This window comes from Ahaetulla prasina, chromosome 4, assembly GCF_028640845.1.
Source record: "Ahaetulla prasina isolate Xishuangbanna chromosome 4, ASM2864084v1, whole genome shotgun sequence".
Lineage (NCBI taxonomy): Eukaryota > Metazoa > Chordata > Lepidosauria > Squamata > Colubridae > Ahaetulla > Ahaetulla prasina.
The window spans coordinates 117,669,010-117,692,974 of NC_080542.1; the positions used below are offsets into that span (position 1 = coordinate 117,669,010).

General features: G+C 37.9%; 1 protein-coding gene across 2 annotated transcripts in view; it reads right to left on the bottom strand.

Annotated features, from left to right (window-relative positions):
• Positions 1-306: 306 nt before the first annotated feature.
• The window catches only part of ARMC3 (armadillo repeat containing 3), a 109,533-nt gene continuing 85,874 nt past the window's right edge, over positions 307-23,965 (bottom strand). The window contains exons 14-19 of one of the 2 annotated variants that reach the window (XM_058183012.1): positions 17,482-17,582; positions 15,730-15,834; positions 13,108-13,185; positions 10,439-10,636; positions 3,885-4,047; positions 307-2,244 (exon numbers count right to left, since the gene is read on the bottom strand). In XM_058183012.1, the coding sequence (XP_058038995.1) occupies positions 2,035-2,244; positions 3,885-4,047; positions 10,439-10,636; positions 13,108-13,185; positions 15,730-15,834; positions 17,482-17,582 (855 nt within the window). In that variant the 3' untranslated portion in view covers positions 307-2,034. The remainder of the gene's footprint in view (positions 2,245-3,884; positions 4,048-10,438; positions 10,637-13,107; positions 13,186-15,729; positions 15,835-17,481; positions 17,583-23,965) is intronic. The other variant, XM_058183013.1, reaches the window with a different exon arrangement.

Sequence of the window (23,965 nt, forward strand, 5' to 3'; positions counted from 1 at the left end):
AAAAACAAAACAAAAGCATACATTCAACACTAACAAAAGAAAAAAGAAAAAAAATCTTAAATACAGTAACAGATAAGCTTCAGAGAGAAATTTGAAGATTAGTGTAATGTTTAGCTTAACCTATTGACTGCTTTCTTCTTTCATTTTATATATGTATGAATGTGTGTGTGCACACACATGTACACACGTGTGCGTGTGTGTGAGTGTGTGTAAAAGGGGAAGAGAATTTACTGCTTTTTCTTTCTTTCTTTTTCAGCACCCAGGCAGGATGGATCTATATGTTAAACTTATTTGATCTCTTTTTCCTCTTTTTTTGTAGAATATGGAAAATGGTTCTGTAAATATCCAACCCTAGGACATGTGAGGTTTTGTAAGTACTTTAAGTTGTGTTTGAGGATTTTTGGGTAATTGGTGTAGCCTCTACTAAGTAAATGTTATGTGACCCTAATTTATCAACAGCCTCTTTTATAATAGGATGGTGATATTGTGTGGGTTATTGTCAATTTCCTATTCAAGGAAGGGTCTCACTGATACATGAGCAAAAACCTGGTAAAGGACATCTTGGCATGCCCTCACCTGCCTACGTAGCATTATTGAGCATCTAAGGGGGCTCAGACTGTCTTGCCATTGGTTTATTACTTTGACTGATATTTGTCTAAGAAACTGCAAATCTGAAGTCACTTCCTTCTGCCTTTCTTCTTAAGCTCACACGTAGAGAGCACATGCACTGACTCAGCTATCTGCTAAGTTTTGCCAATTCTATAGTATATTACCTGTAATTAAACCTTATTTTTAATATATTTATAAAACCTGATCCATCACTCATTGTTCTGGTCAGATTTCCATTCTCAGGGACTCACAAATGCACGGAGATCATTTCATCTCCCAATAACCCTTGCATTTTTATTTGGGCTCAATGTCCACCTCTTTTGTTTCATCCAAACACAAATCATGCACTTCTGTACCAACACTGTAACCATGCTTGCCAAAATAAAAGCATGAAAAAGCAGTCTCAGTAATTGACAAGCTAATGAGTATGAAAGTACATTCAGAAAGCGTTTTATTTGTTCTCTGTGCTTCTGCACTCATTTCTATCAGATGATTTGATGGAAGCAGGCTGCCATAAATAGCATGGAATTGTATGTATCAGGAGAGGGTGGGTACCTTGATTGTCCCTGCTTGCAGGCATACCAAGTGGCATTGTAAAGTCAGCTGGAAGGCTTATGGGAGTGCAGTACTGATCACTATCGCTTGGGCTGGGTATTTGCTAGTTTAATTGTTGGTGTCTTACAGTAGTTCTGAAAAAGGGGAAAATCAAAGTTTATTTATTTCATTTTCTCAGTTCTTTTGGTCAGATTTGGGCAGAATTTTTTTTATATAGCCTTTAGCATGGAATCCAGGGACTCCCTGAATCCCTTATGGTGAAGCCCTGCAGACTATATGGTTCTACTTCCCAATTCTATACAGCTATAAAACAGATGGGGCAATCCCATCCCTTTCTTTTGTTGTCGCTCCTACATTAAAATGTGATGCTAGTGATCCAGTTTCCTGTCATTTTGAGATGAAAAATATTTAAAAGCTATAGATTCTAAAACAGAATTAACGTAGAAGAAAAACATTCAAATTCTCATCAAAAAGCTCCTCCTCTTGAAAGAAAATATTACTTTGCAGCATTATCCCACCAGGGATACAAAATAGTTCAGTGTAATCTATAGCCATCTAAATGTTAACAGGGTTTTGTTTTGTTTTTAGAAAATGGAGAACCACTGCAGCATTTTGCAGTAACTCTCATCACTCATTTTGCTTTGTAAACTTGAACAATCATTTGCTTCCCTGCAGTTTTAACTTTGTAGGTATAAAATTTTTATTTATTCATCATATCTTTTTAAAAATATAAAATACAAATATAATCAACTTTGTCTCTCTCAAACCTCTTCCTAACTCCCAACTTCTGGGAATAGATTCCCAACTTGGAAAATAATCCCTATGCTAATAAGCAAATAAATACATAGAGAAAGTTAAGAAAAAAAATAATCAAATCCGTCGATAACGATCTGCCTCTGGACTTTCTTCTTTCATGAGACAGCCTGGCTGATACATGAGATCCACAATATATACTTGAGGGGGAAGCAGAAGTCCAGGTATTCCCAAAGGAGAATCATCAACCAATTTCACCTCATTCCACCCTCTATTATATTCACCACGGTGTAGGCTGCAATTAATAGCAATTCTGTCTGCCAGAACCTATGAAAAGAAGAATAAGAATACACTTTAGTTTTATTATGTTTGTGATTGCCATTCTGGTAGAGTTACAAGATACAGGGTGGAAAAATCTGAAGGATCACTGCAACCCTAAATTTCTCATTATAGCCAAAGAGACACATCATTGATGATAATACTTTATAATTTGGTATGCTAATGGTTAAAAGAGAAAAAGGAGAAGAAGTCAATTGAATACTATTTAATGAAGAATTATTGGGGTCAGTAAGAAGCCAAACAGCAGTTGGTTTCAGTCAATCCACAGAGAACATATTCTCATTCCTCCTTCTGAGAATTCACTGCAGATGGAAAGATTATTGAGTTTATTATCCTTGCAAAACACAACGGGCTTGCTTTTGACATGTTATTTTTCAAATTATATTCCTCAGTTTATATCATTCGGTGATATAATATTATATCATTCAGTGAAAATCACTTGGATTTTTAGTATTCTTAGTCAACAACTTGGAATCAACTGCATACAAAGTACATATATATTTAAATATTCAAACACCTCTAATTATGGTATTTCTTATATATTTATCCATAAATACAAGAATTAATTTAAAAACAATGCCTCTAATGTTACAACTTGCCAACAGATAATAGTACTGATGCATAAGAAATTCTGACAGCTGTTCTTTTACTTCAGCAGGAAATTGCTGTAAGAAAACTTTGTTTTGCTATTGCCTACTATTTTTCAGAATTCTGACAGCATTTATTATTTCCTTTTCATCAAACATGTATAGCATTTATTCAGTGCCATTTTTTGACATTTTGATATCTTTATCAATCTACTATCAAGCCTTACTCTATAGATTTGGTCAGTATTGTTATTTCCATATTACAGAAAACAAAATGAGATTAAGAAAGTATGTCTAGTCTTCCCATAAATTTTTTATGACATAAAATGTGCTCTTGATTTCAATCATAGCAGTGCGTGCCTTTTCATGCATAGGGTTTTTTTCTGTTTATTTTCAGTGTCGCATTGTATTTGCTTTGCCTACAAGTCCATTAAAGATTTTAAATGGAATTTATAAAGCAGTGTACAGTAGAAAAATGCATATCTATTGATTGGAAATCAATACCAAGTATGAGCAAAAATATACACATGGAAAAAATTGAATATTATAATTTGAATACTACAATACTTACACTGAATCTGATGGAATAGTAGCATATATTGCATATTCATTAAAACTAAAAGTATGCAACATAGAGCAGCACATTTGTTTAGTTACACCATTGGTGTCAAACTCAAGGCCCGCGGGCTGGATCTGGCCTGTGGGGCTGCCCTGGAAACTGTGAAGGACCAGCCCGTGGTACTTCTGCCAGCAAAAATGGAGCTTAGGGATCTCCATTTTTGCTGGCAAAGGGTTGCTGGAGGCTGTTGTGGCCAAAAATGGAGTCTGGGCGGGTCACACAGTGCTTCCCTGAGCTCTGTTTTTGTTGGCAGAGGGCTGCGGGAGCCATCCAAAAAGGAGCCTCAATAAGTGACGCTGAGCCAGCCATGTTCCCTGGCCATGCCCACTCACCCCAGCTCCCTGAAGTCAAACACAACAGTGATGCGGCCCTCAATAAAATGGAGTTTGACATACCTGAGCTACACAGTTAATTTGTTTTACCTTGAAAAGCAAAGCTCTGTGATAGAAAGTCCCTTTCTCGATCTTCCCAATAGGTACCACGTTGCATTTAAGCTCATATTCAATTTCACTTATATGAAGCTCCCAGCTGAATTCATGTAGATTATCTCTTTCAATGGGACCACCCAACCTATCTGCAACAAATCTGTTTTCAAATCAAACAAGGTAAATTAAATGTTATTTTGTTGTCATACTAGTTAATTGGCTAAGAAATAATTCTGCTTCTTGACAACTATTTGCATAGAGTTTATGATGGATCCTTTCACGGCTCATAATTTATTTGTGTGCCACTGGGGTCAATTGTTTAATGGCAATAGATTCTAGGATAACAAAAATATTAATCTGATCTAGCAAAAAAACTTGATGTTCTAAAAGATGGGTATCCAATGGGCCCCTGGTGGCTCATCAGGCTAATGCAGCCTGTTATTAACAGCAACTGCCTGCAATATTGCAGGTTCAAGTCCCACCAGGCCCAAGGTTGACTCAGCCTTCCATCCTTTATAAGGTAGGTAAAATGAGGACCCAGATTGTTGGGGGGCAATAAGTTGACTTTGTATATAGTATACAATTGGATTGCCTGACATAGTGTAAGCCGCCTTGAGTCTTCGGAGAAGGGCGGGATATAAATGCAAATTTAAAAAAAACAAAAACCTTTTAGCTTTCCTGGCTGCACTGAGTGAAAGGATTGTCTTGAGACACATACAAAATATATAATAAATGCATATAAATCACACAGTAATACTAAAAGTTTATGATCTTGTGGGGCCGCATTACTAGCTGTCTAGGGTCACACACAACTTGTAGGTCATAGGTTGGATAGGCCTGTTCTAAAGGACTCCATCCTTTGGATTTGTGAGGAGAGATTGTGGTATCCACAACTTTGAAACAATACTCTTTATTATTTTTCTGTTCAGATTGAAATAAAGTGAAATGATTAGATTAATAATTAATGGAAGGTGTGCAACTTTTAATTGTTTGCAGGTTATCTAAGAATGTTTTGGTGTTCTAATCTGTGACATACATGTTTTCAGGACATACTGTATTTTTTTGAGTGTAAGACATACTTTCCCCCCCTAAAAGAGGGTGAAAATTTGGATGCGTCTTATACACCGAATGTAGCCAAAAACGTGAGGCACAGAGGCGGCAGTGGTCTGTGGCAATCCCTGTATCCTGGAAAAGCTGATTGGGGTTGTTCCGGGAGGCTGATCCAGTGGTGGGATTCAAGTCATTTAACAACCGGTTCTCTGCTCGAATGATTTCTTCTAACAAACAGTTTGCCAAACTGCTCAGAAAGTTAACAACTGGTTCTCCTGAAGTGGTGCGAACTGGCTGAATCCCACCACTGGGCTGATCCACCCGCCAATCAGCTGCTCATGCTAAATCAAGCTGCAATAATGTGCTGAAGCTGACCTGGCTGTTTGCTATTTGCTGCAAGGACATGTCAGACTTCCATCTTCTCCACCCACCATGATTAAGGATTGGGGGCATTAAGAATTAAATGCTACCATTTAGCAGCCTAAGGATGGGAAGCATCTCTTAAGCTTGCCACTATGTTTCACTGGCTCTCAGTTCTTTTTGTCCTATTTCTCACCTTTCTCATCTTTTGTCTAAGAAGAAAAGCATGCAAGTTAAACATGTACTTCTTTGTTTCAGCTATGCCAATTTAGTCACATAGAATCAGTTTCAACGCTAGTCTGCATTCTCAAGACACAATAGTAATAGTGTGTCTGGCAAATAAAAGAACATTATATCCATTATAGTCTGTTGTTGTAGGTATATGCTCAAGATTTGTTGATAGAAGAAAATATTAATTGTCTGTCTGTTAGATCATGCAAACCAAGCAGTACAGGTTATTTTTGAAATATTCCTATGTTTAATATCTAAAGATTAATAAAATATCAGTTTATTGGGTTGGTCGGCAAGTAGCACACTTTGTTCAAATATTCCTTATTGAACCACCTATGAGAAAAAAGCTGTTAAAATGCCCTTGTTGCCCTACATTTACTCAATCATGGTTTGTGCAGTGTACCACCAGAGGCAAGAACACTCTTTGCCAGTGATGGCTAGCCTTTTTGCCATCACGTGCCAGAGGGTGTCACGCGTGCATGTGTCCACATCCCCGCGTATGCATGCATGACCCCACACACACACTCCCCCTGCTCCTGGCATGTGATGGCCCAGTAGGCCTGTTTTTTTCTCTCACCTGGCTCCAGAGCCTCTCTAGGAGTCTGGGGAGGTGAAAACAGCTTCCCCCCCACCCGGGAGGCCCTCTAGAGGTCAGAAACGACCTGTTTGCCAACTTCCAGTGCCATTTTCAGCCTCTGGAGGCCGTTTTCACCCTCCCCAGACTCCTAGAGAGGCTCTGGAGGCTGGGGATAGCAAAAAATGGGCCTTCCAGTCCAACCGGAAGTTGGCAAATGGGCCATTCCTGGCCTCCAGGGGGTGTGGAAGGCTGTTTTCACCTGCCCCAGACTCCTAGAGAGGCTCTGAAGGCTGGGGACAGCAAAAAGCAGGCCTTCCCCACCACCCCCAAGGCCCTCTGGAGGCAGAAAACAGCCTATTTCCCTACTTCTGGTGGGCCCAGAAGGCCCAAAAATTAGCTGGCCGACACACGCATGTGCACTGGAACTGAGCTCATGTGCCCACTGATATGGCTATATGTGTCTCCTGTGGCATGCATGCCATAGGTTTGCTAGACCATATGTTCTTAACTTAAGATAGGCATATAGAGCAATCCCCCTCTCCCATCTGAGTATGTCTGACCACATCTGTCTGCTACTGTGCCCAAAGTATATCCCTCTTAGGAAAAGGATATGGCCATTCAGGAAAATTGTTAAAATCTGGCCAGAGGGAGCACTCTGTCAGTTGCAGGACTGCTTTGAGACTACTGAGTGGAGTATATTTGAACATTTGGAGCTGCAAGAATTCATTGATGCCATACTCTCTTACATTAAAACATGAACAGACAATGTAACCGTGAATAAGCGCATCAGAGTTTACAGTAATTGTAAACCCTGGATGTCAGCAGAGGTACAATCACTTCTGAGAGCCCAAAACGCCACCTTCAAGGCAGGAAATGAAGACGAATATAACAAGGTCAGGGCAAACGAGGAGAGGCATTAAGGCGGCTAAACAGAAATACAAACAAAAGGTAGAGAAGCATCTGGAAGATAACTCAAGACAGGTGTGGCAGGGGCTACAACACCTAACTAACTAAAGGGCAATACAAAAAAAAATAGCCAATGCTGATGCCCTTCTGGTGGAGGAGCTAAATAGCTTCTTTGCCCATTTTGAAGTCAAAAGACCTGTCTCTGCGGCTTTAGCTCAAAGGCCCTCTAACCTCTAGCCTCACACTGGTTGAACATCAAGTGAGAGCTGTGCTGAAGGCTGTAAATTCCAACAAAGCTGCAGGTCAAGACAGGGTGCTGGGGAAAGTGGTAAAAATCTATGCTGACCAATTAACAGGGTCCTGACAAGGATTTTTAACATCTCCCTGCAACAGCTAGAGTCCCATCATGCTTGAAAGCAGCCACAATTATCCCAGTTCCAAAGAAAGCAGCCATAAACAGCCTGAATGACTATAGATCCATTGCACTGAAGTCTATAGTGATGAAGTACTTTGAGAGACTGGTCCTACAACACCTCAGGTCCTGTCTTCCACCAAATTCCAATCAACACCAGTTTGCAGGTCGACAGGAGATGCCATCGCCACTGCTCTATATATTGCAATGAGCCACCTTGAGAAATCTGGGAATTATGTCAGAATGCTTTTTATAGACAATAGCTCGGCCTTTAATACCATCTTACAAGGCATTCTCATTGAAAAACTGACTGACCTGAATTTCCCTCCCCTCACTTGTGCCTGAATCAAAGACTTCCTGATGGATCATCCACAAACAGTAAGGGTTAGTTTCCTTTACATCTTCCTCACCCTGAAGCTCAGCACAGGCTCCCCTCAGGGCTGTGTGCTCAGCCCCTACCTGTACTTGTTGTATACCCATGACTGGATATCCTCTGATCCATCCAACATCATAATAAAGTTTGCAGATGACACAATGGTGCTGGGTCTCATAACTGGAGGGGACGAATCAGCATACAGGGAAGAAGTCCAGAAGGTATCTGCATGATGCTCAAAAAACAACTTACATCTAAATACTAGTAAGACAAAGGAGAGGGTGCTAGATTTCCAGAAGCACAGAGAGGAACCTGCCCCACTGTATATCAGGAGGGGCTGTGTGAAGAGGGTTTCCTCTTTAAAATTCTTGGGAGGGCTTATTAGTCAAGATCTCACCTGGAAAAACAACATATACCTGGTGATTGGCAAGGCCCAACAGAGACTTCATTTCCTTAGAGTCCTGCGATAAAATCAGGTGGAACAATGTCTGATGACCTCTTTCTATCAGTCCACAATAGAAAGTGTCTTCACATACTGCCTTACAGTAAGGTACGTTGGTTTAACTGCTGCGGACAGGAAGGCACTACAGAGTGATCCATTCGGCACAAGAAACCATTGGTTGCCTTCTAACACTACTTGATGACATCACCAGGTCTCGCTGCTCTAGCAGCCTGGTCACACCCTGGTCAGTGTCTCTTTGAACTTCTACCATCAGACAGAAGACATCGAAGCATAGCCAGCTGAACAAATACTGGTAGGTTTAAAAATAGTTTCTATCCTTGGCTGTCAGACTCTTAAACACAACCACAATCACTCCATGCACACATGGAAACGTATGATTAGTTTTTCTTTTTCTTTTTTTCCTCTAATTACTTGCATATGGATTATTCTTTATACTATTTTTGATTGTATTTTTTGTCATGGATTGCACCAGTGAGGCTAGAAACAATTTCGTTGTATACGTGCTGTACAATGACAATAAAGGCTATACTACACTATAGTTTGCTGCAGTAAAATGCGAAAGACAAATTTTGGCTCCAAGTAGACAGCAGAAACTGATCAGAGCTGTCAAATTGGTATTCCAAGATAGGTTGTCAATGGGCATCTTTAATAATTAGCAAGCCTAGTTTGGCCTAGCAAGACTATTCCACAAGTGAATACCTGTTAGGAGCAGAATGGAGCTTAATGAAGAAAATGAAGCACAAACTGGAATCCAGAAGCTCCATGTGGTCTGTCAGCATTCCTTCTGCAGGCCTCATAGGCTGCCCTCTGAATATTCAAAGCCACACACGGACCCCAAGATAGCAACCATAGCTACCTGATTGAAGGCCTGACCGTTATTTTTACCTGTCTCCTGTGTGTGTGGAGCGCATGTAAAAAAGAGGCAGGACTTCAACTGCATGGTCATGACTGAAGACTACCTAGGTCCTATGAATGCCTTTGGCCCAATGAGCATTGCCTACTTAGTGCTTGAGTGCAGTCTTCAACATACTATGCTAAATCTGGAATGGTCCTTGAGTTGATGGAAATTTCACACTTTGGGCCTAATATTCTGATGGATTTTTTTGCCAAAGGAAGAAACACAACACTGAGGTGAAGTGGCCAAACTTTACTCAATGATCCTTGGATGCCTGCTTTGCAAAAAAAAAAGGAGCTGTGAACAACAGAAAGATAGAGATTTTGATACTTTTTGGGGTTGAGAGTTGGGAAATCTAAGTAAGTTAATTCATGGACAAATTTTGAGCGAGTGAGACAGATATTTAAACAAAGGGAAATGTATTTTTCAATTGCAAAGTTGCTACGAATTCCATTATTGAGAGGATGGAATGTTGACATCATCAACACACTTGATTAGGATGGAATATCTGTGATTTCTCATCTCTTGCCTTTTAGGTGATAGACATAAAGGCTATCTTGGCAGAACAAATATAGTCATGTTTGGATTATGCATTAGCCTGGGATAATCTAATTTATGTATGCAATTTGGGGCAGAGACAGCAGAGGGAAATAGAGAAAAAGTTTGCATCAGGAGTGGTAGAGGAAAGAGGGAGACAGAAAGAAGAGGCAAAGAAAAAGGTGGGATGAAACTTTGGAGAAAAATTCGCAGCTTTATTATTTTAATTATTCAGTCATGGTTCGATATAAACCTCGTTTCCCCTGAAACTCTTTAAAACAGGGGTATCAAACGAGGTGCTTAAATCTGGCACACAGGGCCAGCCTGGAAATAGCAAAGGACTGGCCCACAGTGCCTCTGGCAGCCAAAATGGAGCACGGGGGAGCACCCCATTTTGGCAGCCAGAGGCACCACGTTTTGACCAGCAGGGTGCTGCAGGAGCAATGCTGATCCGGCCTTCAAAGAAATCCAGTTTGACACTCCTGCTTTCAACATTTTTTATTTGTTTTACCCCTTTTATATATGAGTAAGTCACTTTGAAAATCGATTTAAATAATGTTCTATCTCAACATGGCATGTTGAGTACAAACCTACCCTAAATTATCTCCCAACAGATTAACAGTCATATCATATTTGTAGAAAGTATTCAAAATAGAATACAATGGAAATTCTAACCAATAGACAGTCTAAATAAATTATTTGAAAGATTCCCTTTGTGTTGCTAACACATGCATTTGACATACTCACTGTGCAAGAGCTACCACTTGCTCTTTGCTGGTTGGTAGTGGCAGAATTGTTCTGGAAATCTCAGTAATATAATCATACAAGATGGGGTCAAAAGGGGGGATCCATAAAGCTTTTCCTGGAGTTTCAACTATTTTAGGTATGGATGCTTCCAACTCCTCATCTTTTGGTTTTTCTTCTTCTTTTTTCCCTTTCCCCTTCCTTTTGTAAAAAGGTAACACTGATTATTAGAAATATCTTTATTTCCAAAGCTTTTATTTTAATCAGCATAGAAAGGACAGAGGCTCATTCAGAAAAAAAAACCCAAGAAATTCTTCTCCAAGGTACATAGCACAATAAGTATTTCTATCATCTTAGAATTTTCCAGCATTTTTCATGATCTCTCTTCTAACTTCATGTTCAAATGAATATTTTGGGGTTTCATCCTACATACCTTTTTTTTTTTAATAAAGAAGGAACCCCAGAGTTCCAAAGATTTTAGCTAATCGTCATAAAATATTTATATTTCCTACCATCAACAGTGCAGGTGTCACTAACATGGGACAAGTCTTTTTCAGTTAACTCCCAGATTATGATCCAGGAGTTTCTTTTACTCCACTTGCCAAGCTTTCAATGCATATATTAGAATATGCACATTTTTGTGAGAAAATTCAGGTTAAAAAATGATAAAAATGATAACTTATAATACATAAAGAAATTGCCCCCACTGGTAATGGTTTGTTTGGTTCTGGCAATCCTTAAGTGGTTACCTCTATAAAGTTTTTATGGTAATGGTGGAACTGGAATGTGCATAAATCCAGTTATTTAAGGACAGTAAAACTAAAGTGACCAGATTTCAGCGATGGCAAAGCGAGACACCATTGACCGGGGGGGTGGGGGTGCTACGCATGCGCGCTGAGTCTTGCCACCTGCCTGAAGGAGGAGGAGTGGCTGCTGCTTCTCCGCTCTTCCAGGCAGGCTCAGCTCTCCTCTCGGCTCTTCCAGGCAGGCTCGGCTCTCCTCTCTGCTCTTCTCTTCCTCTTGGGTGAAGTCAAGCGGAGTCTTTCCTCCCTCTCGCGCCCCCTTCTCCACCACTCCCCCTTCTCCACCTCCTCCTCTTGCGTTGCCACCTCCCATTTTCAAAATGGGAGTGGGGAAAAAAATCGGGACTTTTTGGAATTGCCGCAGGACGAGGGACAAATTATTAAAAAGCGGGACTGTCCCGCGAAAAGCGGGACGTCTGGTCACTAAAAGTAAAGCTCTAGTGAATAGAAAGAACCTTTTCTTTAAAAATCTGAAAAGACAGGAAAAAGCAAGCAAGCACGCGCACAAAAAAGCAGCAAACAAAAATATAAATGCCGCAATGAGAGAATCAATAAAGATTATTCAATGAATCAAAGGAAAGCAAGTTGCTCTAAAATCATGAGCACACGATTGATTTATATCTAGGCCCATCCTGGATGTGCAATATAGCTCTGAAGAAGGCTGAAAAAGTGCTTCTTACGATATATTATACCTGAGTCCCAAGGTCATAATTTGCAACCTTATTCTGAAATTATGACTAATGGCAACTCAGAAATGGGTCTTTTCAGCAGTAACCTTATAGCCACAAAACATCCTTCTAAAAACATCTGCCTAATTCTTATTCTGATTTTCTCACTAACAAATATGAATTTTTGAACATAATTTAGACCTTTTAATTTTCTGCTGCTGCTAAAATATTCTGTGTTTTTAAATAGCATTATCTCTGTAATATTTTAGTCACTTCTGTACTGAAGTTATTATATTATATGTTATTTGTGCTTTTCTTAATGTCACCCTGAGAGCTTTTACCTGCGTGGCTACTAGTAAACTGCTGGAAATACAAGACCACCAATCTACTATACACTAAATGAAGTAGATTGGTATCGTAAAAATATGTTATAATTACCCATTTAAAACAGTTTGAAACAATTAATAGCCGCACATATTTCTGTGTGATTTGGAATTGCTAGGTTTAACTGAATTGAATCATCAGAGATTGCCAGGCATGGCGTTGGTTTTCTTTAGGTGCCTTGCAGTAACTTTAAAATGTTAAACTTTTAAGCACTTAACAAAGGGTCTGAATTCTCAGCACTATTTCTAAACAATTTGAGACCTGAAAAAAAGAATAATATAAGAAAAATGTATATGATCTGAAGAAAACTCAGGAGTATAAGAGTAATATGAGGAGGATGGACCCAGATGAATGCTATTTTTCTGTGCTAGATTGTTAGGGTCACATATAATTTAGTGGATACTGGATAATTGGATACTGAAAAAAAAGCTCTGAGAATATTCAGAAGTGGAACATTTCAATTACATCCTGTGACATGATGAATGTACAAGGAAATCTAGGAAAAAAGTATTGGCTGAAGCTCAGTCTGACTAACATGGATGGACTGTTTGCTATAATTAATACTGTTCTCTAAGTTCATTTATCTATTTAAGTAGAAAAAGGGCTTCATATTGATATGAGCAAGAAAAGGCAGAATTGTGACGTTGTACAAAACATAACTGCCAGGCTACAAAGAGACTGTTTGAATTATATGTTATATCTGGTAGTGGAAAGCAATACTATGCTAATCGACATTGCTTCCTTGAGTTTGTTTTTTAGCATGTAGGCCCTTGGACCAAACTCTTTACCCTCAAGCTTGAAACAAGAATACCAATACCTTGATCCTTTCTCTCTAGAGCTTCCTTTACTGATTGAAGAAGACCGTCCTGGAGAGTCTGGTTTTTCATCCAATGAACTATCAAAATTACAAAATTATTGCCAATATCTCTTCATTTCTGTAAGGCATAGGAATTCTTAACGAACTGAGAGGAGAAGGGAAGCATTATTAAGAATCCTTGGGGGCCTTCCAAGCAAAACCAACAGGCAAAATAATTTTCTGTGGAAGAATCCTTTCCTTCCACTCCAATGGAATACAGTACTGAAAACTTATATTCCATATTAATTCTTTTGCTTGCTTCCATGTTTTATAACTACTTGACTAAGCAATTAATTTTAAAATTATTTAAGTCCATTCAGTCATATTTACAATCAGTGGGCACCTCAAAAATAGCTGCTTTTAAGGCACATTTCCATATTTTTTTTATCGAGTAGCAGGTTCACCAATGGAGAATTCAACAGATGAAGTTGAGCCATTTTGAATGAATCCAGCAATTGTGGTTTAATGATTTTTGGTTTAATGTCTTAGGTGAAAGCAGCCAACTGTGATTTATTAAATATAGACCATGACTTCATGCAATATGTGCATTCTCACTGTTTTCTAGACTGGAATAAAAATTTTTTGCATTTTCAAACATGGCTAATGGGGGAAACATACATCACCCCCAAAGGATCCATGATACAACTATACTTGAGAGAAGTGGATATAGCCCCACAATAGAACACAAATTCTTCTCCCATTTTTGTGTATATGGGGTAGGGGACTTGGATCTTTCCTAATCATCTTATCCAGACAATTGTGTCACATTAACTGCTGTATCTGAGATACAGAAGGATGCTTTCAAAGAAAAAGTGCAGGGGCAGAAAGGCTATTCTATTTTATTTGGAGTGTACAGTAATAAATACTCTGTCCTCTTTGTGTCCACAACAGCCCTAGTTTCTTGTTTATTTTTTAGCAAAAGCAGTAGCAAAGAATATATCCTTAATTACACCAATTGTAAGTTAATTGACTTTTTGATCACATTAAAATAAGTTTGGAATTAATTTTTTGAGTCCTCTAAAGACCCACTGAATCTGATAGGGTATTTTCTTGGGGGGGGGAAAACTGCATAGGACTGTGTATAGCAATCTAGTTTGGATCCAATCCATTTAATCTTTTGGGCAGTTATTAAAAAGCTGTCTACTATACTATGCAAACCACGCTAGCCTTATAGAGGCAAAATAAAAGGAGCAGCCATTCACTAGAGATGCAGTAATAAAATATATGTATGTAAATTATTGCGTGTATATGGAGATAGATCTACACATATATACCGTATTTTTTAGAGTACAAGATGCTCCAGAGTATAAGACACACCTTATTTCTGGGGGAAGAAAATAAGAAAAAAAAATCTGTTTGAGAGGCTCACTGAGAGGCTGCATTTGCAGCCTCCAAAAGCTCCAAAAGGGTGGGGGCCAGTAGGTGGGCGGGGCTACATTTGGTATATAAGACACACCCAAATTTTCACCCTCTTTTGGGGGGGGGGAAGTGTATCTTATACTCCGAAAAATACAGTAATTTAACAATGGTAAATACATTTCATTCCATGTTTGAATCAGGAAATATATGTGACTATTGATAATGTCACATATATCCTTTTAGCATATTTATATTATTATATAATCATGTTTTGTAAGTGTCTTAAATGATCATACAGGGCTATTTCGATTGTAGTTGAAATCAGAGTAGGGGGAGCTTTAGGTATCAAGAATCCATTGGTCTTAATGCTGTGTAATATTGACCTTAGCTGCTAATAAAATATATAAAACATGATGTGAATTGCTAGTTCCCATGTCTGCTTCGGTTATCACCAAAAAGGTTTCTTCTACTTAGTACCATTTATGAATTAATGAATTTTCCAGCTTCTATGTATATAGATGATAACACTGGATAATTTTTTGAATCTGGAAAATTTACTAGTGTTATTAATGTTTTTAGTTATTTTCTGGACACAGAATACAATATAGTACAGGTAGTCCTTGGCCTACAATCATTCATTTAGTGACCATTCAAAATTACAATAGCACTGGAAAAAGGCACCTAAGACCACTTTTCAAACTTATAATGATTGAAGCATCCCTATGGTCACTTGACCAAAATTTGGATAGTTGGCAACCAGCATGTATTTATGACAGTTGCTATGTTCTGCCATCATCTGATCACCTTTTGCAACCTTTTGACAAACAAAATCAATGAGGAAGCCAGATTCACTTTAAAAAAGTGTTGTTAATTGAACAACTCTAATAATTCACTTAACAACTCTGGCAGGAACTTAGTATCATAATGGAATTTGTTTTAATCAGCTTGGCAAAATAGCTTATTTTCAATGATGGATAGATATGAATGAGACTACATAAAATTAAATTGGTGTCTAAATAGTGCCATGAGATTTTTAAATTTGAGAAGAATCTGTATTTCACAGAAACTTGAATAGCTTTCATATTTTAGATCATCATTTTTATTTCAAACTTAATAAAGGAAGTGGTTTGATTTTACTAAAAAGAAATCTAATTTATACATTTTTAAACCTACAATTCATGAAAGAAAAAAGAGCAATTACAAAAATTTACAGTAAATACTTACTTATTTCTGCTAGATTTCCTGATACTGCTGGCAGACACCCCGATTCGAGTGGCTATGGTCTCTTGTGGCTTTTCCTCAATTGTTATGGAAACTGCTGGGTGTTCACTGAAACAGAAAGGATGTTATCATATCAGACACTTATTTTGCATATTGCTCAGAATAAAACATCTGAACATTTAATTCTTTTTCAGTGCTGCTGAGTTTAGCCTAAGAAAATTCAAACAGATTGTTTCTATAGGTATTAAATATTAAATATTAAAATTAAGGGCCGTGATAGCTCAGGCTGTAAGAAGCTGTAAGAAGCCTGTTATTAGAACACAGCAGCCTGCAATTACTACAGGTTCAAGCCTGGCCCAAGGTTGACTCAGCCTTCCATCCTTTATAAGGTAGGTAAAATGAGGACCCAGATTGTTGGGGGGGCAATAAGTTGACTTTGTAAATATACAAATAGAATGAGACTATTGCCTTATACACTGTAAGCCACCCTGAGTGTTCGGAGAAGGGCGGGATATAAATGTAAATAAAAAAAATAAAAAATATAGCATCTTAGTTATGGAAGTAGCGACTGAGCAATAAGAGATTTTAGAGTGGAAAATTTATATGGGATAAAGAAATAATTTGTTATTTCATTTTATATACATAGACACAATTTCTCCCTATATATGTATATTTATGTGGTGTGAGCTCAGATTCCTCCTATCACTTCTACTTTTTGTGTGAGTACTTAAATCCTATTTTTGTATGGGTATTACCTTCTGTTGATATGGATGCTCCAACCTAATTTATAAAATTTGAGAAAATGAACATTTCTTAAAGCTGTCACACAAATGAGGTAGTCTCCTTACACACTGGTGTTGAGTGAAACGAATAAGCTGTGTAGAGAGCTGGAAATATGGATACTGAGGATTTAATGCACTCCAGTTTGTGCAAACTTTCCCCCTACCACAAGATAAGATTGTTTTAAATAGCACTTAGACTTATATACTACTTCACAGTGCTTTACATCTGTCTCTAAGCGATTTACAGAGTCTACATATTGTCCTCAACAATCTGGGTCCTCATTTTACCGACCTCATAAGGATGGAAGTTTAAGTCAACCTTGACCTGGTGAGACACAAACTGCCGAACTGCTGGCAGCCAACAGTCAGCAGAATTAGCCTGCAAAACTGCGTTCAAACCACTGCACCACCATGGTTAGATTAATATTAATGCATATTTTAAAAAGCTGAATCTCAAAACTTTACATTTATGAGAAGAAATATTAAAAACTTGGTGTTAATGGAACTCTGCTCTTTAATGGCCTATTGGAATAGCTTTGAGCAGGGCTTAACTCGCTGATCAGCTATAATGGGTGTCAAACTCATGGCCTGCGGGCCAGATATGTTACATGCTGCCCCCCCACCCCCATTTTAGTGAAGGGGGGGGGAAGTTGCGATACATTGTGTGATGACAACTTGTCGTCATGGGTTTGATATGCCTGAGCTATAAAGTTTCTTGTGTAAACTATCATTAGCTCTCCACCCACCACCTGAAAGAGATGTTGTAAGTTTAATATGACTTATTATAAACACTGCCTTTAGAATAAGGAATAAATACAGACAGTGGAAAGATAAGGTTATTTGGAGCAACACATTCCATGATATTTCATGAACTATGAAAAACCTTTGCCTGAAACCTTGGAGAATTGGATTGGCTGGCTTTGGATGAAGTCAATTATTAAAGTCTCTATAATAATCTTATTAGTAGACTCACAGTTCTGATAGTTTAGCATTTATTAAAATTATAGCACGATGATCATTAAGCTCCTGAGCACAGAGTTCCTCCAGTGACAATAGTTTTTCACCAGGTTTCACCTATAAGAAAATTTCATTAAGGTATATGATATAAATTGTCTACTATCTCCAGAAAGTTTACAAAAGCTATTGGGAACTCTTGCTAATACTAGATTAGTAGTATTAATATTAATTTAGTGTTAAGTACTTAGAAATAATGTTCATGAATAAAATGCCTGAAACAAAATTCAGCTTCATTTTAGCATATGAAGATTTACAGTTACATACAAACTAAGATTTTTGATTTAAAGTAAACAAGCTTATTAGTTTATTAAAGAAACAAGCAAACAAATAAAACAAGTTTATTATTGGTTTATTTGGTATCTGACAAGATGTTTTAAATCACAATGTTTTACATAACAAATATCTATCGCCAATTTTTAAGTTTCTTTTAAATGACAAATATTATTATTGTACATCATAATAAAACAGATATTACAGTATATTAAACTGTTTTTGAACTTTTTAACTTGAACTATTTGTGTGAATAGCATTAAATTATTTAAAAACCCTTTTAAAATATTAATTATTTTACTGCTGTTCCTGTTTTGAATGATCTTCTTTTAGACATGTTACAAACTTAGTATTTTTATAAACATCAGCAATAAAGTGTACCCTGATGATTGTATGGATTCAAACTCACGTTCATATTTCAGCAAAAAAATAAAAATGCCATATTATGTGATCAAATTGTGGAATAAGAAATAGCAATAAAATTATTTTTGAAATGTTTTAATCTTTAAAAAATAAGTAGCATATTCATTAATATATATGGGCATTACGGAAACCTGGTTGGGCCCAGAGGGGGGGGTCCCCCTTGTTGAGATGTGCCCTCCAGGTTTCCGAGCATTTCATCAGCCGAGGGCCCAAGGTAGGGGTGGGGGGGTGGCGGTTGTTATTAAGGAGGATCTAGAGCCGAGGGAGACCACTGTTCCTCAGATTGCCGGCTGTGAATCCCTCTATGTGCGGTGGGGCTATAGGAATCAGTTGGGCTTGGTGATCGCATACCTGGCTCCTTGCTGCGTGACCACAGCCCTGCCCGAGCTGTTGGAGGTACTTGCGGCTGTGGCGGTTGAGACCCCCAGACTCATAGTCATGGGGGATTTTAACCTGCCATCAGTCGGCTTGTCATCGATGGCAGCTCGGGAGTTCCTGGCTTCCATGACGGCCTTGGACCTGATTCGAGTAAATGATGGCCCTACGCACACGGGGGGAGGCACGCTGGATCTGATTTATATCTCTGGACAGTGGTTAAATGATCTGGTGTTAGATGATTTAGTAACAGAACCAATGTCATGGTCGGATCATTTTCTCCTTCGCCTGGACTTCCGAACCGCCATTCACCACCGCAGGGAGACGGAACCTATACGGTGGTTCCGTCCCAGGCGCCTGATGGACCCCGAGAGGTTCCTGACGGAGCTTGGGCCATTCCCTGAGGAACTGGCCCACGGCCTTGGACCGTGTCGCGCCTTTGCGGCCTCTGACCCGGCGTAGGTCTCGTCCGGCCCCTTGGTTCTCCGAGGGGCTGAGGGAGATGAAACGCCGGAGAAGACGCCTGGAGAGCACCTGGAGGTCCAGTCGCTCCGAAGCTGATCGGACACTAGTTAGATCCTATTCTAGGACCTACCTAGTGGCAATGAGGGAAGCGAGGCGTTCTTACGCCTCCACCCTCATTGCGTCGGCAGATAACCGCCCGGCCGCCCTGTTTCGGGTGACCCGCTCTCTCCTACATCAGGAGGTGCGGGATGACCCTTTGCAGGGACGAGCCGAGGAGTTTAGTGGTTATCTATACGATAAAATCGCTCAGCTGAGGGACGGTCTGGACCGAATTTGGGATGATCCAAGCGAGGGAGAGGAGGCACGTCTTGTTGAGCCCATTTGGGATGAGTTTGACCCTGTGGCTCCCGAGGACGTCGACAGGTTGTTGGGGAGGCTTCACGGCACGACATGTTTACTGGACCCGTGCCCTTCCTGGCTGGTACTGGCCACTCAGGCGGTGACACGAGGCTGGCTCCAGAGGATTATCAACGCTTCTTTGTTGGAAGGGGTTTTCCCTGCCGCCTTGAAAGAGGCGGTGGTGGAGGGCGTGGCCATGACCGTGGTAGGGTAAGGACCTTTCCTTCACTTCACAGGGCTTATTAATGAAGATTTATGAGAATTTATGCCGTTTGGAATGCACTGTTATGGATGAAAGTTAATAAATCATGAACTGAAAGTGTTAACAGCCCAGCAGATTGAATTTAAAACTGGTAGGTCATCTGAAACGGCTTGAATTAAGGAGTTTCTACAGCGTGGGTTGACCGAGCCGGCAGACAAGATAAGTTGGAATAAATTACTGTGTTCTGTTTTTCCAAAATTAACTATCTTGTTCTGTGTTAAAAAATTTTTTTCTATTGCTGAGGCTAAGGAATGAATATTAAGGACTGAATATTAAGGACTGAATTTGATAATGAGAAGAATTTTTTTTTTTTTGAGCCTTCCGGAAGTTCAGCCAAGAAGAATTTAATTGAAGAGAAGAGAAACTGATTTTTTATTGGATTGTTTGGCAGTAAGAGGATTTTACTGAGCTAATTTTTTCTTTATTTTTTTTTCTCTTGAGAGCAAATTAATAGCTTGTTTATATTACAAAAAAAAAAAAAAAGGATTTTGCTTCGTTTAAGTTGGTTTGTCTTCCTTTCTGCTTTGCTGACGTGGAGGAAAAATGGCGCTGATTAATGTTAGCTGTGAAGTTTTGTGTTTCTTTGTGGAGTATCCTTGAACTTGAGAGATAACAGTGCAAATAAGCCGCTTCGCTTCAATTAAAAGACAGTCGTCCTTTGATCTTCACTAAGACCCTCTGTAAAATTGGTTTGGAATCTAGTTTGGGAAATTTTTGGTTTTTTCAAAATGACTCAACAACTTTCAGAAACGCAGCAACTTGCTGCAGCTTTAAATAAAATTGGGGAAAAATAGCAGGACTATCAGAGCGTATAGATAATTTGACATTGAAACTGACATCTGAAATGCAAAATTTAAAGCAAGAGATGAATGAAAACTTTGCAAAACAAAAGAGGAAATGATAATGATTAAAGATGAAATGGAGCAGATGCATGTACATGAGGTAAAAGTAGATCGGCAAATTGGTAAAATATTTTATAAAATGAGCAGCAAGATAAGAGAATTTGTCTTTTGGAAGAAGAGATGAGGAAATATAATTTAGTTATCAGAGGAATCTCAGAAGAAAAGGAGGATAAATTGAAACAGCGGGTTCTGAAATGGATTAATGATTTGGATACACAACTTACGTTCACAATAGCAGACCTGGCAAGTGTTTTTAGAATTGGATATAGAAGACAAAATGGTTCTAACAGGAATGTGCTTGTCAGGTTCGCAAATCTTGGTGATAAGTTGGAAGTTATGGCCAAGGTAAGAGAGTTGGGAGATACTTTGAAGTTTGAAGGGAAGACTATTCAAGTCTTCCCGGATATATCAAGAGAAGAAAGGGCATGGAGATTTTTTAAAACCAATCACAAAAGTTTTGAGGATAATGGAATTAAATACAATTGGAGGCCACCACAACAATTGAAATTTTTTATAAAGGAAGGATGCGTACAATCACCCCAGATATAGATGCATTATTATATTTACGGAGCTTGGACTGATTGAGATGGAGGATTTAATGGAGATAAAAGATCAAATGCTTCAGATGGGTGGAACATACGTGAAACATCAATCCCAGAAGAAGAAAAAGGGGCTATTGGAGGCAAGACTCAAAGGGTTAAAGAGGAAAGAAATATCACCTGTGTTGGTTGAACAGAAGAAGAGTCGTGAGGATACAGTAGAGAAGAAGCAGATAAGAGTCTTGGAAAATACGAAGCTGAATGCGGTCATCGCTATCTTTTTTTGAGTGATGAATTTAAATAGACAGCCCGAAAGAAGTGGCCGGGCATTGGCACGTCCCTCTCCCCATTCTCTTTATAGAGGCGAAACCGATGAGGATGTGGGGAAGAAGATTGTTTGTACTTTATTGTTTGTTTTGTTTTGTTTTTTTCTGTTTTCTTATTGTTGTTTATATGTTAAATATGGTAGTTTAATGTCGGGTGGTGGGCACAGAAAGGAAGATGCGGGATAGGATTAAAAATTTATATTTTAAATGGGAGTTATAAAAATAATGTCATGGAATGTGAAGGGTACAGGAATCAGATTAAAAGAAGAAGATTGGAGCTTAAGATTAAAAGGATTTGCCAGACATTTTATTTTTACAAGAAACCCATCAGAAATCTGAAGATTCAAATAGAATGTATATAAAAGGTATGCAAATATATGAAAAGCATTTGGAACTTCAAAAGCTAGAGGAGTTGCAACACTGATATCAGATAGGGTGTACTTTGAAAACATAAGGTAATTTTGGATGAAGATGGAAGATATGTAATAATTGTTGGAAATCTTAATGAGGAAAAAGTGACACTTGTTAATTTATATTTACCGAATGAAAAACAAAGAGAATTTCTTGAAAAATAACAAAATTTTGGAGAATGAAAGTGTAGGGAAAGTAATTGTGGCTGGGGATTTTAATTTAATCAGAGATAAAATAGATAGTACTAATCCCACCCGCTGTGGAGGAGCAAATAAAATGGGGATTTTAAATATGTGGATGCTTCAAACGCGTGGTTGATGTGTGGAGAGAGGTTAAAGGAATTGAGAGAGTATACACTTTTTCTCTAAGATATATAATACATATTCTAGAATTGATTATATTTTTCTTTCTAAAGATTTGTTGAATAATGTGGATAAGGTAGATGTGGAATTTTAAAGATTCTGATCATGCAGAAGTTATGGTGGACTTAGATTTTAATTTTGAGAAAAAGAAGCTATTGGAGATATGACGAGAAATTGTATAAAAATGAAAAGGATAAAAATGGATACTTAAAAATTGGAGGAAAGTTGGAGATTAAATGATAACGGGAGGTTAAATTTGAAATTGTTTGGGATGCGATGAAAGCGGTGTTTAGAGGAGAGTATTAAATTATCAAGTAGGAAATATAAAAATTATAAAATTAAAATGGAAAGAGATAAAAATCAGATTAAAGAATTGGAAAATCAATTTTTGCTTACTAAAGAAAAAAAATTCTTCAGGAGCTTAATATGTTAAGAAATAAAATGATAGAAGAAGATACAGAGTTAGTAAAAAGAAATTTGAGATTTTAAATAGGAATTTTTGAATTTAGTAATAGAAATTCTAAATTATTGGCAAAGATGGCGAAAGATAAAAGAGAGAAGAGAGAAATTGGAGTTTTGATAGATGATAGAGGTATAAGATGTTATAAAAAATTAGAGAAATGTGAAGTGGTTAGAAATTTTTTTCAGAATCTATATTCAAAGAAACCAATTAATCGGGGAAAATTGCAAAGCTATTTAGAAAAGTATGTGGTGAAAATTGATCAAACATATAAGGAATTGATGGAAGAAGATATAACACAAGATGAGATTAATGGAATAATACAAAAATTAAAATTAGGGAAAGCTCCAGGTGAGGATGGATTACCTGTTGAGTTTTATAAAGAATTTAAAGAATTAATAATACCAAGATTGCAAAAATTATTTAATGGAATATTACATGGTGGGGAAGTACCTTCGTCATGGAATAGAACGGTGATATCCCTAATTCCTAAACCAGATAAAGATTTAGAAAGGATTGAGTCCTATCGCCCATTTCTTTAATTAATCAGGATGCAAAGATATTTACTGCTATTATAAGTAATAGATTAAATAGATTTATAGATAGATATATAAGTTATAATCAAGTAGGTTTTGTGAAGGGTAGATACATGAGTGATATTGTTAGAAGAGTATTAAATATTATAGATGTAGCTGAATATAATGGTGATAAAATTGGTATAGTATCATTGGATATTTTTAAAGCTTTTGATTCTGTACAATGGGAAACAATTAAAGTAATTGTGGAGGCTTTAGGCTTTGGTAATAAGTTTATACATGTTATTTCAAAATTGTACCAAAAGAGCAGTGCAAGAGTGAAGGTGAATGGAATATTAACTGAAGAGATAAAATTAGAAGCTGGTACGAGACAAGGATGTCCCGTCCCCAACATTATTTTTATTGGCTATGGAAATATTGACAAAATGATAGAAAAGATGAAGAATTAGAAGGATATAAGGGTATAAGATAAATTTGTATGGATGATACTTTAATTATTTTGAAAAATGTAGAGAAAGATCTGAAAAAGATATATAAGCATTTGATAGAATTTGAGGAAATGACAGGATTGAAAGTAAATTGGTCAAAGTCAGAATTATTGATGGATAGTAATGGTAATGAGTCTGAGAATATGCAAGAGCAATTTGGGATAAGGATTAAAAACACATTGAAATATTTGGGTATAGTGCTTTCACTTAAGGTTAAAGAAT